The 15,253-nt window shown below is 51.0% G+C and overlaps 1 protein-coding gene across 1 annotated transcript; it reads right to left on the reverse strand.

Moving 5' to 3' along the window:
• Nucleotides 1-2,303: 2,303 nt before the first annotated feature.
• Nucleotides 2,304-4,285, reverse strand: LOC103304918 (apolipoprotein L2-like). The gene is made up of 4 exons (XM_054718640.1): nucleotides 3,392-4,285; nucleotides 3,059-3,277; nucleotides 2,565-2,726; nucleotides 2,304-2,423 (listed from the first exon to the last, which is right to left on the reverse strand). The coding sequence occupies exons 1-4, from the start codon at nucleotides 4,283-4,285 to the stop codon at nucleotides 2,304-2,306; spliced, it is 1,395 nt and encodes a 464-aa protein (XP_054574615.1).
• Nucleotides 4,286-15,253: the final 10,968 nt, after the last annotated feature.

Consider the following 15,253-nt stretch of genomic DNA (forward strand, 5'->3'; position numbering starts at 1 on the left):
AATTTGGCTCTCAAAAGCAATTTCAATCATTGGACTGTTGATAATTTCTTTTTTTTTTTTTAAACATTTTTATTTTATTTTATTTTTTTTAATGAATCTTTATAGTTCAGATTACAATTGTTTCTCCTTTTTCCCCACATATCTCCCCACCACCCAGTTCCCACCCCCCCCCTGCCCTTACCTCCCCCCACCCCGCTGTCCTTATCCATAGGTGTATGATTTTTGTCCAGTCTCTTCCCATACTCCCCACACAGACACCCCTTTCCCCCTGAGAATTATCAATCCACTCCCATTCTATGCCTCTGATTCTATTAAGTTTACCAGTTTATTCTGTTCCTCAGATTTTTAATTCACTTGACTTTTAGATTCACTTGTTGATAGATATGTATTTGTTGTTCATAATTTTTATCTTTCTTCTTCTTTTTCCTCTTTTTAAAGAATACCTTTCAGCATTTCATATAATGCTGGTTTGGTGGTGATGAACTCCTTTAGCTTTTTCTTATCTGTGAAGCTCTTTATCTGCCCTTCAATTCTGAATGATAACTTTGCTGGGTAGAGTAGTCTTGGTTGTAGGTTCCTGCTATTCATCACTTTGAATATTTCTTGCCACTCCCGTCTGGCCTGCATGGTTTCTGTTGAGAAATTAGCTGATAATCGTATGGGAGCTCCCTTGTAGGTAACTAACTGTTTTTCTCTTGCTGCTTGTAAGATTCTCTCTTTGTCTTTTGCTCTTGGCATTTTAATTATGATGTGTCTTGGTGTGGTCCTCTTTGGATTCCTTTTGTTTGGGGTTCTGTGCGCTTCCTGGACTCGTAAGTCTATTTCTTTCATCAGGTGGGGGAAGTTTTCGTTCATTATTTCTTCAAATAGGTTTTCAGCATCTTGCTCTCTCTCTTCTTCTGGTCCCCCATAATTCTGATGTTGGTTCGCTTGAAGTTGTCCCAGAGGCTTCTTACACTATCTTCAACTTTTTGAATTCTCTTCTCTTCATGCTTCTCTGGAGGAGTGTCCTTGGCCTCTTTGTATTCCAAATCTTTGAGTTGATTCTTGCAATCCTCTAGTCTGCTTTTGGGTCTCTGTATAATATTTTTTATCTCAGTCAGTGTATGTTTAATTTCTAGTTGGTCCTTTTTCATATCCTCAAGGGTCTCATTGAATTTATCGGCCTTTTCCATGAAATTCTTGAAAAACCTTATAAGCGTGGTTTTGAACTCTATGTCCAGTCGCTTGTTCTCCTCCATTTCTTTGGTTTGTGATCTGTTTCCTTGCCTTCTCATATTCTCTGCTTCCCTAAGTTGGTAGAGTAGTTTTGTCTACTAGGTGTCCTATTGGTTCAACGGGACAGCCTCCCAGTTACCTGAGGTGGACACTCTTGGTGTACCCTTGTGTACTGTGTGTTCCCCAGCAGGAGCTACAGCAAGGGCTAGTTTTCTCCTCCTTTGCTTGGGTGGTTTTGGAGCAGTCTGGAGCTGTAGTTGGTTAAGCTGCCTCAGAACAGGCCATTTATATGCAAAAGCCGCTGAGTGGAGCCTGGGTGGGTTTGTAGAATGTGCGGGGCGGGGCCTCAGGGCAGGGCGGGGTCTCAGGGCGTCACTAGGCAGGGGCGTGGCCAATGGCGATGGCTGCCGTCAGCCCTCTCTGCCTTTCCACGTTTCCAAGTCCCTGCGCCCCACGCTCCAGCGCAGTAAACAATGATTGCTGGGCGCACCTCTGCAAAAAAGTCACTCTCACTTTCCGACCCGATGGCCGAGAGTCCAGCTTCTCCCCGTAGGTGTCTGGGTCCCCCGAGTGTCCCCAGAAACTGGATTTCAGAGTGATCGGGAGCTTGTCTCCCTGTGGGTTGAAGAAAAGCCGCGCACCCAGCCGCCCGCTGCCGCCCGATTCGCGCGCCTCCGTACCTCAGCTTTTCAGCGTTTGTGCTCCTTTCTCTTCTTAGCTGTAAATCTTCCACTCAGCCAGCTTTCCCGTGGTTCTGGGTGGTAGACGTTTTTGTCTTTTAGTTGTGTTTTTGAAATTGTTGTGTGAGGCAGCAGATTAGTTGTTTAACTATGCCGCCATCTTGGTTCTCTACTTTTAAAACCTGTTGATAATTTCAATCATTGCTCTGTGGACTAATGAGTTTGCCGACCACTGCTCTAGTCTAGACCGTGTCAGTCACCGTGTTCATAGGACACAGGTGGCTAGTGTTTCACTTCCTACAACTCAACTCCCTGTTGGCTTGCATGCAGTGCTCTGGCACCATCTACCCCCCCTCACCCACCCACACCTGCTACTCTGCCAGGTTATCCCGACCTCACGCAGGATCACATTTCCTTTACTCTTCTCCTGCCGTCTGTTTTAATCCTAAAGATCTTGGTCAAGTAGCTTTCAGACTGTTTGTTCCCACTCAACTGCTGTGCCTGAGTCTCCGTCTGTGAGATGGACTAAGGGCACCAAGACCTTCCTCAGATAGGGGAAGGCGGCAATCATCCGCATTCCTGGCCACCCCACTAGACTCCCAGCCCCAGGCTGACCCCAGCACCACCGCCTGCGGCCAGATCTCCTGTGGCCGGGCCTGACCTCACCTGCAGCTTCCGCAGCTGTTTGATGGCTTCGTCACGGTTCTTGTTGGCCGAGTCGATGTGGGCCTCCAGGTCCTTCAGGTCCAGCTCCTGCTTCTTCCCCGCGGCCACTGCCAGTGAGCGCTGCTTCCTCTCAACTTCTAGCTCTGCCTCCATCTCCCACACCTGGGGGAGATGCCGACAGCTCAGGAGGCCGGACCCACACACAGACCCGACTCCAGCTCTGAGCCCAGGTGGGTTTGGCCTAGCTCTGTGGATCCATGGGGCCTCCAGAAGCCAACGAGAATTACTAACAGAAAAAATCCTGATATGCTCACTGATTCCCCCACTTCCACAGGACAGAGGACTGGAAGACATGGCCAGGGAGCCTTCCACCATCCAGGGAGAGGAAGGAGAGGGGACATCTGCTGGAAACCTGGCAGGGTGGGGGATTCCATGCCCACCTCTGCCCAGAGGCCGAGAGGGCCCTGACCCTGGAGCGGGAGGGCCACACGCACCTGTCTGACCAGCTGCTTCTTCTTCTCCTCGCTCTGCTCGTCCCGGCCCTGCAGGTCCCGTTCGAACTGGGCCTTCATGGCCTGCAGGTTCACCTCCAGCCACAGCTTGGCATCCTCGATGGCCTGAAGCTCATCCTCCAGCTCCTCCAGCTGGGTCTTCATCTCCTCCACCTGCTGATCCAGGGCCCGCTTAGACTTTTCCCGCTCATGGACCTGCCACTGAGGGAACCCGAGTCAGGAGCAGAGGGACAAGAGGTTCCCGAGGGCCCTGCCTCAGTGTCCACTACCCACCAAACCTCCGTGCTGCCCCACGGAGCCCCTCCTGAAACTCACACTCTTGCCCACGTCGTCCTTGGAGCTCATGAGGTCGTCCATCTTCGTGTGGAACTGCTTGTTGCTCCGCTCCAGCTCTGCCTCCTGTAGACTTTCGTGAATGCGGGTGAGTTCTCCCAGCCTCCTCTCCAGCTCCTGGGCCTGCTGCCTCAACTCTTCTGCCGATTCAGCCTTTGCGCCCTCATGTAAGTGCTTTGACTCTTTCACTAGCTGAATTACATCCATGAGAAGGAATACACCTGCCGTGGCTGCACCAAAGACCCTGGCTCCTTTGTTCATGGCCAAAGCAGTGCCTCCAAAGGCTTTCTGCAGCTGCTTGCCGCTTCGGGCTGAGACTGCCCCCGTGCGCAGGAAGCGCGAGGTCTTGGCTGCTAAGAGAGGATTGGATGTGGCCAGCTCGAAGGCACGGGCATTCTTCACAATGCCTAGCAGGGACTGGATGCACCTCTGTGCTAAGGAAGCAATTTTGGGTGTGCTGCGACGTAGAACCTTTACAACTACCTTCTCTGTGTCGCTGCCATTTGACAATAGGCGGCTGGCTTTGGCTTTAGCTGACGCATCCTTTGAGTACTCCATGATGCCAGCGGTCACACCAGTCACAGCAGCTGCTGCCCCCAGTCCCACCCCAGTTGCCGAAAGCACCAGACTAGCCCCTGCTGTCACAGGTGCAAGAGACAGGCCAACGATGGTCAGAATGCCAGACAGAACACCGGTGGAAGAGGCTACCACTTTGGAGATGGTGCAGTCCTTGTGCACCTTGTCAACCGCATCAGCAAGTGCGTAGAGCTTTCGGATACGATCCTCAAGGTCCTGTTTCACCTGAGGAAACGCCTTCATAAAGCTCTCCCCATGCAGCTCATCTGCTGAGGGCATGTCTTTGTCCCCCACGGCCATGAGTGCTTCCAGCTGGCTCAAGTCTGCAAAGAGTGCATCTGCCTCCTCCCTACAATCATGAAGGACAGGTGATTAATGAAGGCAAGTGGATGAATCCCTAAGGATGAGACCCCCGATTGGATGAGCTGCTGCAGGAAGCCCTGTCCTCTATGGTGTGTCTATTCAGAATTCCTCAGTTTCTCCACATTGGCAGCCCCCATTCTGACCGGAAGTGCTCACTAAGCCACACTGCCTTCCCTCTGGTCAGGGTTACTCCATGGAGAATAGGAGAAGGTCCCACAGGGAGGTCAGGAGCCCTCCAGCTCACAGACAGGGTTGGAGGACATGATCACCAAGGCCCTCTGCCCCCAGCAGAGAGGGGATCAAATCAGGGAAGGAAGAAATGTGCACCCCCACCCCCGCACGGCCCTCCACGAGGCCCCTGGCCTCCTCAGTCCTGTGTCCAGGTGCCTCAGCTGCCTCACTCTAGTCCAGCCCCGCTGCCAAGCCTTCCTACCAGTCCTTCCACCTGGACCACCCTTGCTCCATCCCGACCCCAGGCTCTGCCCCTGCTCCAGGCCTCTCTGGGCCTCTGGACAGCATGACTGCACTTGCTTCCTCAGCCTTGACCCTGCAGTTCACCCCAAGGCCTTCACCAGAGTCCTATCAGACGGACTTGCTATTCCGTTGATGAGGAAGATGACATAAGCCAGAACCCCAGAGCCGGGCAGAGATACAGTCAGGATTCAACCCAACACGGTGCAGCTTCACTCCAGCTCTCCGCCTTCCAGGAGAAGAGCAGAGTTTGTGCAATCCCTTTCTCAGGGAGAGAAGGCTCTCTAGCCACAATCCTCAGGGACACACACTGTGCCAGGATTTTTCTGGCTTGTTCCACAGGAAGTCCTGGGTGGCTCTCATGTCCACCAAGAAAATGCTTGGGCCCTGTGTATTCCCAGCATCTTATTAAATGTTCATGTAAACTGCCAACCTACTATGTGTGAGTTTTTAGGCTAAACAGTTTACAATTATTACCTTATTTTCTTCACAATAAAATTGAACAGATGAATGAGAGAGAGAGTGGTTAAGTAACCTGCCCAAGGTCACCTAACCTTCCCCTGCAGGCCTCAACTCTTCTCTACATGGGGCCCTTCTCTGCCAACAAATATGAAGGAAATGTTCTTCATGGACTGTTGAGAAGGAACTTGTTCAACCCCAAGCACAGGATCCTGCCTGGAGGAGTGTGCCTGCCAGAGGAATCTAGATCCAGGGGAGATCGGGGTGATGATACAGGCATCCCTGGAGGTTACCTGGACAACTTTGCCACAGCCACAAATCTATCCCAGGATTCATCACTCAGCAGGCGTTGCAGTTTCCCTTTGTCTCTCTGGTCCATTAAATACTCATTGGCATCAACAAAGTCTTTGCCCTCTGGATGGAAAGAAAAAACAATGAGGTTAGAAGAAATCTTGGTAGAACATAAATGGCATTGAGTATAAAAAAGGAGGTTAAATGTTCTTCTTCCTGAGCAGCTGTCACCTGTGGCAATTTTCTAAATTCTGGGGTACTTTTGATCGAATCCCCTGGTGCTGAGTGTTCCCCAAACTTTATATGTTGAAGCTCTGACCCCACCCCCATGTGACTGTATTTTTAAATTTAATTTTTGAAAACGTTTTTACTGAGGAAGGGAAAAGGATAGAGAGATAGAAACATCGATGAGAGAGAATCATCTATTGACTGCTTCCTGCAGGCCCCCTACTGGACATTGAGCCCACAACCTGGACATGTGCCCTGACCAGGAAGCCAACCTGTGACCTCTTGGTTCATGGGTCAATGCTCAACCACTGAGTGAATGTGGTCAGGTCCCATGTGACTGTATTTTGTAATTAAGGTTAAATGAGGTCATAGGTGTAGGACCCTAATCCAACCTGACTGGTGTCCTTATTAGTGTGGGAGAGACAACACATCTCTCCCTCCCCCACTCTTGTCTCTCTTCCATTAAAAATCAAAACCTTTTTTTTTTTAATATTAAGTATAAAAACATGTGACTCCCAGGGATTTGGAGACTATGAAATTGCAGATAAGGGACTGGGGACTGGCATATGTTTTATGTGTGCAGAGACAGGATGTAAACGTGTTTCCTGCCATATACACACAAGGGACATTATTCTTCTTTCACAGAAAAAGAAAGGGGAACTCAGGACAAGTGAAGGCCCAAGCCAAGAAGCAGAAAGCTCACAAGTTGCATCTAAGGTCACCTGTCAGACATTTCCTTACATTTGGTTGAAGCCTCCTTGTAGTTCGAAAATTCATGTGATTTCTGCATTCTACCCTATAGGTTACCTATGGGATTTTTTTAAATTTGAAAATAATGTTTCAGATCACACGCCACTGATGGAGTAAAACTACCAGGCAAAGAGGATTCCTCCTGCTTCTCACAGATGCTCCAAGGTGGGCAGTGGACGGGGTGTCTCCAGGTGGGTGGGGATTGGGCCCTCAGCTCTAATCCTGTGATTAGTCACTATCAGCTCTCCCCCGTCCAGGCTGGTCTCAGGGGCCACAGCTCCCCTGGGCACCTCTGACTTTATCCTCGCCCACATCTTAAGAAAGAGGTCATCTTGTTTATCCTCAGGAATCCATCAGGTCCAGTCCTCCCTCAGGGACGCCAGAGCATGCTCAGGAGATGCTGGCTTCTGAGCTATCCGATCCTCCCTTATACTGCAACAGGAACAACTTTTATCCTCTCCTGGGGGGAGATGTGGTTGCCTAGGCAATGCAGTGTTGATTTGAGTGGGTGGAGGGTTGTTTTTTCCTTTTGTTGTTTCATTCACTGAGGGAGAAAGAAAACCAGGGTTTACATGGAGGGAATCCAGAGCACTAAATGGGTGTATTTTTTTTAATGGGGAGTGGATAGGTGAGGGAAATAACAACACAGGCCTCTCTGGAGGGGGAGGGGGCATTTGAGATAAGAGAAGAAGTTCCTTTCTGAGACAATCACATCTGGTAAGCATGTGTTTATAATTGGGGGCTCAGGTCAGGGCCCCAACACAGCTGGGCTGGGGGCAGGGGTAGAGAGAGGTGCGCAGAAGAGATTCTGTGGAGGGGAAAGTTTCCACCTGGAATTAGCAGGTTCCAGGTATAGGGGCAAAAAGTCCCACCTCCCATGGTCTGTCCTGGCCTCTTTGGACTCATTAATTGACTGGCAGGGAAAGGAAGGCAGTGAGCAGCCTGAGGAGAGAGCCAGGAAGTAGGTCCCCCACATAGACTCCAGGTTGAGGGGACTACCCTGGGTGCCTCTTGGGGGCTCAAGGACACTCATCAATCCCCTTCCATGTTTTTGATTCCTGTGTGGTTTAACCCATCCTGGAGGCACCTCCCTCAATTCTAGGGCATAAGCAGGAATCAGCCAGAAAGAAGGAAGTTGACTACCTGGGCAGATGACATCAGCTTCTGAGGTCATGGTGTCAGCAGTGGGATCTCAGAGTTTCCCCTTCAGCTCACCAGTCTGTACCCTTGGGGAAGAGAAAACAAACTGTGGGGTCAAATGTGAGCCCTCCTGAAAGTGCAGGGTCCTCTCTGCTGTCCTCCACCCTCCCCCCCCGCCCCCCACACCTTTGGATCTTAATTTGTTTCTAGTTTTTTTATGAAAATAGAGCAAAAACACTCTTCTAGCATATGAGTTTGCCTGCATTTGAGGTTATTTTCCTTTAGATATTTCTAGAAGTAGAATGACTGGGTCAGAGGGTATTGCCATATAAAAATTCTTCATTCCTATCCCACATTGTTATGCAAACAAACGGTGCCAATTTACAATTATACTCACAGTATGTGAGGTGTCCGTTTTTTACATCTTTAAGTTCCTAGTAGGTTTTTTTAAAGAAAGACATCTTTTGTTCTTTTAAAATGTTTTATTACACTAAAAAAAATGCACAACACAAAATTTACTACCTTAACCATTTTTTAAACATTTTTTATTTGTTGTCATTTAAAAAAAATATATTGTATTTATTTTTTACAGAGAGAAAGAGAGAGTTAGAAACATCGATCAGCTGCCTCCTGTACACCTCATAATGAGGATGTTCCCTCAACCAAGTTACATGCCCTTGACTGGAATCGAACCTGGGACCCTTCAGTCTGCAGGTTGAGCCAAACCGGTTAGGGCCATCTTAACCAATTTTAAGGATAAAGTTCAATAGTGTTAAATTATATTTGTACTGGTGTGCAACCAGTCTTCAGACTCTCTTCATCTTATAAAACAGAACTCAGTACCCACTAAACAATAACTCCCCTTCCCCCAACTCCCAGCCCCTGGAAACTGCCATTCTACTTCCCATCTCTACGGATTTGAGTGCTTCATATAAGTGGAATCACAGAATGTTTCTCTTCCTGAGACTACTTTATTTCACTTAGCATAGTGTCCTCAAGGGTCATGCATGTAGGAACATGGGCCAGCATGCCCTTCCTTTTTAAGGCTGACAATTTTTAAAAGGATTTTTGGAAAATTTATTTGAGCCAAACTGTACTAGATCTAAAATGCTCTGGAGAATAACATTTTCTCAGGTTCTTCTATGCATTTGAAATGAAGGAGCAGATGTAAGGAAGGTTACATGAATTTGGGAGAAAGCAGGTGGGGATTGGAAGAAGGTGTAGTCAGGATAGTCAAGAAGAGTGTGGTCTCATTTCAAAAAATGTTTTTATTGACTTTACAGGAGGAAGGGAATGGAAGAGAGAGATGGAAACATTGATGAGAGAGAAGCATCCAGTGGCTGCCCCCTACATGCCCTCTGCTGGGTTTTGAGCCCACAACCTGAGCATGTGCTCTGACCTGGAATCAAACTGGTGACCTTTTCATTCATGGGACAACACTCAACCACAGAGCCACACCGGCCAGGTAAGATTGTGCTCTCTGGAGAGTGGTTATTTCAAAAGTGTGTTCACCTGGACGCACAGAAACAATGGACAGGGCTTCCTTAAGGAAAACAAACGCTTTATTAAGAGTATTAGCCTGGGATGTGACCCCCCGCCATGACCTGCCCAGCTAGGAATTTATGATCGCATCACCCTGTGGGTTACTTGGCATAGAACCCATTTCTCATCCATGGTCCCCCTTTTGAGCACAAGTCAGTTTGAAGGATGCGTGGATGACCAACCTTTTGGTTGGATAGCGTGGTCTCACAGCGCTAGGAGGCTCCTTCCTAGGAAGTGTCAGTGCCCACCTTGTCTTGGTGCCCATTGGGATGGGGCCATACTGTAATCAGGGGCTCTGTGTTGAGGCCACATTTTCCCAAAATGGCATGGGCAGGGAAAGGGGAGGCAGTCAGGTCTTATGGCCTTCACTGTGAAAACACACTCTGGCTCTGGCTAGAGCAATCGTTGTTTCTCTCTGTCTCTGTCTCTCGATCTCACATCAATAATAATAAAAACACTCTGGGTCATTTCTGTTCTGTGAACTATCACAATGGAAACAGACCTCTCCATGGAGAGGGTTCTCTCAGGTCTGTCTGGACTATCTTGCCTTGGAGCCCAGGGAAGAAAGGAAATGTTGGTTGTCTGTAGCGTTATTTTCAGAAGCAAAACAGCATTTATCAACCACCCCTCCTGAGACCGGCCTGACACCGAGAGCCAAGGGGCTTGTCGGTATATTTATCGCTGATACTAAGGTGGCTCACCTGCCTGGTCTTCGCTCTGCCCAGGAATGCTCTAAGATTTTACAAATAATGACTCACATTCTTCCAATAACCATTGACCTGTGTACCATTTGTATCTGCAAACACAGGGCCAGGTCTATTGTCTGCTGCCCCTCCTGGCCCCGGGCACCCTCTGTGCTCCTGGCACTGGTGGCTCAAGCCTGGGGTGTGTGCCATGGCACGGACACAGAACAGCCAGCCACTCAACCACACAGCAAAGCCCTTGCACTCTCAACTGAGTCACTCCATTTGGTTTTCATGTTGATCTTGCTGAAAAAACTATGACTCAGATTTCACACAAATTTCCCCCACTGATTTCATGTACTTCTGACAGTTCCATCAGCTTTCTGAGAGTTCCATTTATTTCCTCCTGTCTCCTTCCTGCAGCCGTCACATTTTTATATGAGGAGAAAGAGGAAGAGAGGGATGTGAACAACTGATTCTGACACCTGGCCTTGAGCAGGACATCCCAAAGCCCCTCACCCGGGGGTGAGGGGGGTTTAGGGGGCTCCCAGGTGTGGGGCTCAGGGACAGCTCCATCCAACCTCACCCACTCCTGCTCACTACCTGCTGCCAGGCACTTTGCTTCCTGCACCAGAGGCTCCTTGAAGGCTGTAGGTACCCATTAAATATGCCCTGCATTAGGCAGCAGACAAAGAGGCAGACAAAGAAGAGGAGGAAGAAGAAACAAAAATCTTCTACAGGCCTGGCTGGTGTGGCTCAGTGGGTGTGGCGTCAGCCTGTGCACTGAAGACTGGAGGGATTGATTCTAGGTCAAGGGCAGGGACCTGGGTTGCAGGGTACATTCCCAAAACCAGGTCAGGGCACAGGGCAGATGTGGGAGGTAATAATCTGATGCATCTCTCACACATCAATGTTTGTCTCCCTCTCCTTCTTCCTCCCTCCCTCCTTTCGACTCTCTAAAAATAAATGAAAAAAAAAATCCTCCGTTGAAGATTAATCAAACAAACAAACAAACAAACAAACACAAAAGCTTCCTCCAAAATCAATCAATCCCAAAGGAATCTAAATGTAAACTAGAAAGATGAACTATAAACGTGGGGGAAGAAATGTGAAAACTCACGTTGAGTTGCAGAAACAGCTAATCAAGACACCAGTCCCAGAAGCCATAAGGGAAACTGTGACTGACTTGACTTCTTAACAATTAAAGACTGCAAAGGCTACCTTCAGCCAAGGCAGCCATGAGAGGCCGGGCCACTGTGTGCAGCAGGTACGTGGACCACAGGTGACTCACTGTGCACAGGACACAGGAGCTGACATATCAACATGGAGAGACTGAACCCAAATTCTTAAACATGGGGAGACACAGGAACAAATCCTTCTCAGGGAAGGAGCTTGCCCAGCGTCAGGCAGCTCCTGAGGGCAGAGTAGAGGCCCACACCTCCTGGTGCTGGTGGCTGAGGAGGGAGATGTGGTTTCAGTAACACAACAGCTCCCAGGTGTGTCTCTCCAATAAGCACAGGGATCTGGGCTCAGACTCGTCCAGCTCAGACACACAGGACCACCTCCTACGTCTCCCATCCCCCACGGTTATGAGCGAGGTCGGCCAAGAGCAGGGAGGCAGAGCCCACCCACCCTCCTGCTCAGTGTCTCAATGTGGCACCCGGGCAAGTCATTCCCCTCTCAGGGCCTCAGTTTCCCACGAGGCCCGGCACTAAACTGAAAGGGTGGGTGAAACAATGTCACGATTTGAACTCTCAAAGGCAATCCTTTACCCCATCAGCCTCAGCAGCAGCCCCAGAAGGCAGCCTCAGGGCATCTAGGCTGCAAGGAACTGAGGCTCTTACTCACCTACCGCCCCCCAACTTTTCTGCTTCCCCCACACCCCTTCTTCCACCTTTTCTACCTCCTCCACATCACCCCACTTCCACCTTCTCTGCCTCCTCCACATCCCCCCACATCCACCTCCTCTGCCTCTTCCAGATCCACCTCCTCTGGCTCCTCCACATCCACCTCTTGTGCCTCCTCCACATCCACCTCCTTTGCCTCCTCCACATCCCCCCACATACATCTTCTCCGCCTCCTACACATCTCCCCACATCCACCTCCTCTGCCTCCTACACATCACCCCACATCCATCTCTTCTACTTCCTCCACACCCACCTCCTCGCCTCCTCCACATCCCCTCACCATCCCCCTTGTTTTAGGGTCACTGGTTCCTGTCTCAGGGAGTCCAGGTCTAAGCTTAGCTGGAGGGAGGATGTAAACCCACATAAGCAGTGTCCCCCTTCCCCTCCACTGTTCAGGGGTACTGAGGTAGAGAGGAATGTCAGACAAAACTGTGTTCCAATCTGGGCTCTGTCATTGCTTACATGTGCCTTTGGGCCCATTACCACCCCCCACCCCCAGCTTCAGTTTCCCTCACCTACACAACAGTGACAATATCCTTGTCTTAGAAAGTGTGAGGATGAGAAGGTGGGGGAGGCGCTCCTACCCTCCCAACTTACCGAGAATCTCCCTCTGGAAGAATTGAAACAAGACCCGCTTGTTCTTAGCTGTGCACATCCACTCGGCAGCACAAATACCTTCAGGGTCTAAGGTACTTGGAGAGGAAAACTGAAAGCAAATGCCCAAGTTCTGAGAAGTTAAGGATCAACCACATTTCCCAACCTGCACCACGACAGTCCAGCCCCGCCCTGCGTGCTGCCCCAGTACAGGAGCAAACCCAGCTCTGACCTCCCAGGTCCTTTTCCACTCAGCCCATCCTGTCTCCCTCATGTTTCTAGAAGGAAGACCTGCTACAGACAGACCGAGGGATCCTGGGCAAATTTCTCCCTCCACCCCATGCACTTTATCCCAGACCCCTTCTTTCTCATCCTCCCCACAAGCCCCCAATGCCCCCCCCCCCCGCCTTAGTTACCCTTCTGTCCCCAACAACGAGCACCTCCCTGAACACAGCAGATGCTCACTGCCTCCTTGCATTGCCCAACTCTGGGATCACCTCCTCTGAGAAGCCCTCCGGCATCTCCCCCTCCCAGAGACCACTGTCCCCTGCAGGCTCTGCTCCCCTGGCACCTGGGGGAAGCCCAAGGCCACTGTGTCCCTGTGTCCCCTGACCCTTTAGAGCAGGCCTCTCTGAACCTGTCCCTGGTGGCAGGGTCAGTGCCTCGGAATCTCGGCTACCTGTCCGAGGAGGCCATCCCTGGTGGTCATGGCCGTCTGTGGGAGCACAAGTTTGTGGGCGTTGGCAGAGAGAATCCGGCTGTTCCCTCTCTGGCCCCTTTCCTCTTGACAGCAGATCTCTCTATAGGAAGCTCAGTGTCGCGGTCACACAGAAGAGTCTGAAAACAGAAGGGACGAAGGGCTAAGTGTGTGCCAGGCACCGTGCGGGCACCTTCCAGGCCTCTCCTACTTGATTCTCACACCGGCTCTAGGCATCACCACCTGCATTTCAGATCAAGAACCAGGAGGGAAATGGCTCCGCCTGTAAGTGGTGCAGCTGATGGGCTTTTCCTCTTTGCCCTCTCCTCCGCCCCTGGCGGGGCTGGGTGTGGACCCCACAGGCCAACATGGCCCTTCCAAGAGGCCTAATCATCCCCGACAAATGACCATGGGGCGCCACGGCCGCCTCCCCCACTTTTCAGGGAGGGGGCACAGTGATGATGGTATTGCATGAGACCACACACCAGGGCTTCACATACTCACCCAGCAAAGGCCTGGTTTCAGAGAAGAGGAAGCCAAGGTGAGGGGAGAGGCGGGCCTTGCACCAAGTGACTCAGGGATGGGGCCAAGACTCAGAGCAAGTGTCACAGTTGGCCCCTGGCCCTGGTTTAAAAGTTATTTTTTGTCTTCTTTTCCCTGTAACCTGCCTTCCTCCTGGTTCCTCCCCCTTTCACTAGCCTGACTGCCTATGGTCACCCCCACACCCCCTTGTGAGGAGCAGAGTCATGCCAGACCCACAGGGGCGGAGTCCCGTTTTCCTAAGGGTCCTCTGATAAGAACGCAGAAAGGACCCCAGACGGACGTCCGTGGCCTCGGTGAACACAGTCTCTTGGCGGAACAACTGGAAAGTGGGGGCTACAAAGCCACATGAGGTGAGATGGGTGCCTCTTGGCATGAGCTGAGATCACCCCACTTCGGGACCCTAACGACCCAGTGACTATTCAGTAGGGCTCAGCTGGACCCCGACATCACAAGAAAGGTCACCTGGGATGACGACAGCTCGGAGGTGGGGTCTTGGACAAATTCTTTGGTCAGTAAGCCATCTCAGCCCACTGTGAGGAAAATCCCCACTCAGGGGAAAGTAACCCCAAAATCACAGGGACAGGGGTCTGGCATGTGCCACCAGCATCGCCTGGTGGAGGCTGGAGGAGTCACTGCTGGAGGCACTCAGCCAGCACCCTCACCCCAGCCTGGCCCAGTCTCTCCAACACGTGGGGAGGGGAGCTTGGCTCAGACACGCTGGACACGAAGAGTTTTGTGTCCAGAACAGGCCCCTGTCTCCCTGTCCTCCTCCTGTTTATAGGGCAGTGGGGTGGGCAGGGAGCACGCAACCCCAGGGGATGGGGCCGTCATCAGAGTGGTTCGCTGAGGGCACCTTGGGCTGCAGAGTGCAGGGCACTGCTCTCCATGCCAACAGCACCTGCCAACCTCATGGGAGGTGGCCACTGGCCTCAGCCCCTCGTTGCCAGATTGCCAGCATCATTCATATTATCCCAAAGCTCAGCCCTTGTTCCCTGAGCCCCACAGGCCCCGGGGCGCCCCTTCTTCATGAGTGTGGCCAGGTGAGAGGAGCGAGACACACGTGAAGCTCCCTCGTCAATGGCAAAGTCCTTCAGAATGAGGACCAGGCGTTGCTCATCTTCTCCTCCCCAGGGGCAGACAAGGACTGAACACTCAGAAAGCACTATGTGGCCCCTGCTGGTTTGACTCAGTGGATAGAGCCACAGCCTGGGGACTGAAGGGTCCCGAGTTTGATTCCAGTCAAGTGCACATGCCTGGCTTTCAGGCTCCCAGTAGGGGGCGTGCAGTAGGCAGCTGATAAATGATTCTCTCTCATTAATGATGTTTCTCTCTCTCTCTCCTTCTCTCTTCCTCTCTGAAATCAATAAGAATATATATTTACTAGTGGCACAGTGCATGAAATTCATGCATGGGGGCAGGTATTCCTCAGCATGGCCTGCACCCTCTCCAATCTGGGACCCCTCGAAGGATGTCCTACTGCTGGTTTACAGGGATCAGGCCTAAACCGGAAGTCGGACATCCCTCTCACAACCCAGGACTGCTGGCTTCAGCCTCTCACCTGCCTGCCTGCCTACCTGATTGCCCTAATCACTCTGCCTGC

Source organism: Eptesicus fuscus, chromosome 7 (assembly GCF_027574615.1).
Source record: "Eptesicus fuscus isolate TK198812 chromosome 7, DD_ASM_mEF_20220401, whole genome shotgun sequence".
Taxonomy (NCBI): Eukaryota; Metazoa; Chordata; class Mammalia; order Chiroptera; family Vespertilionidae; genus Eptesicus; species Eptesicus fuscus.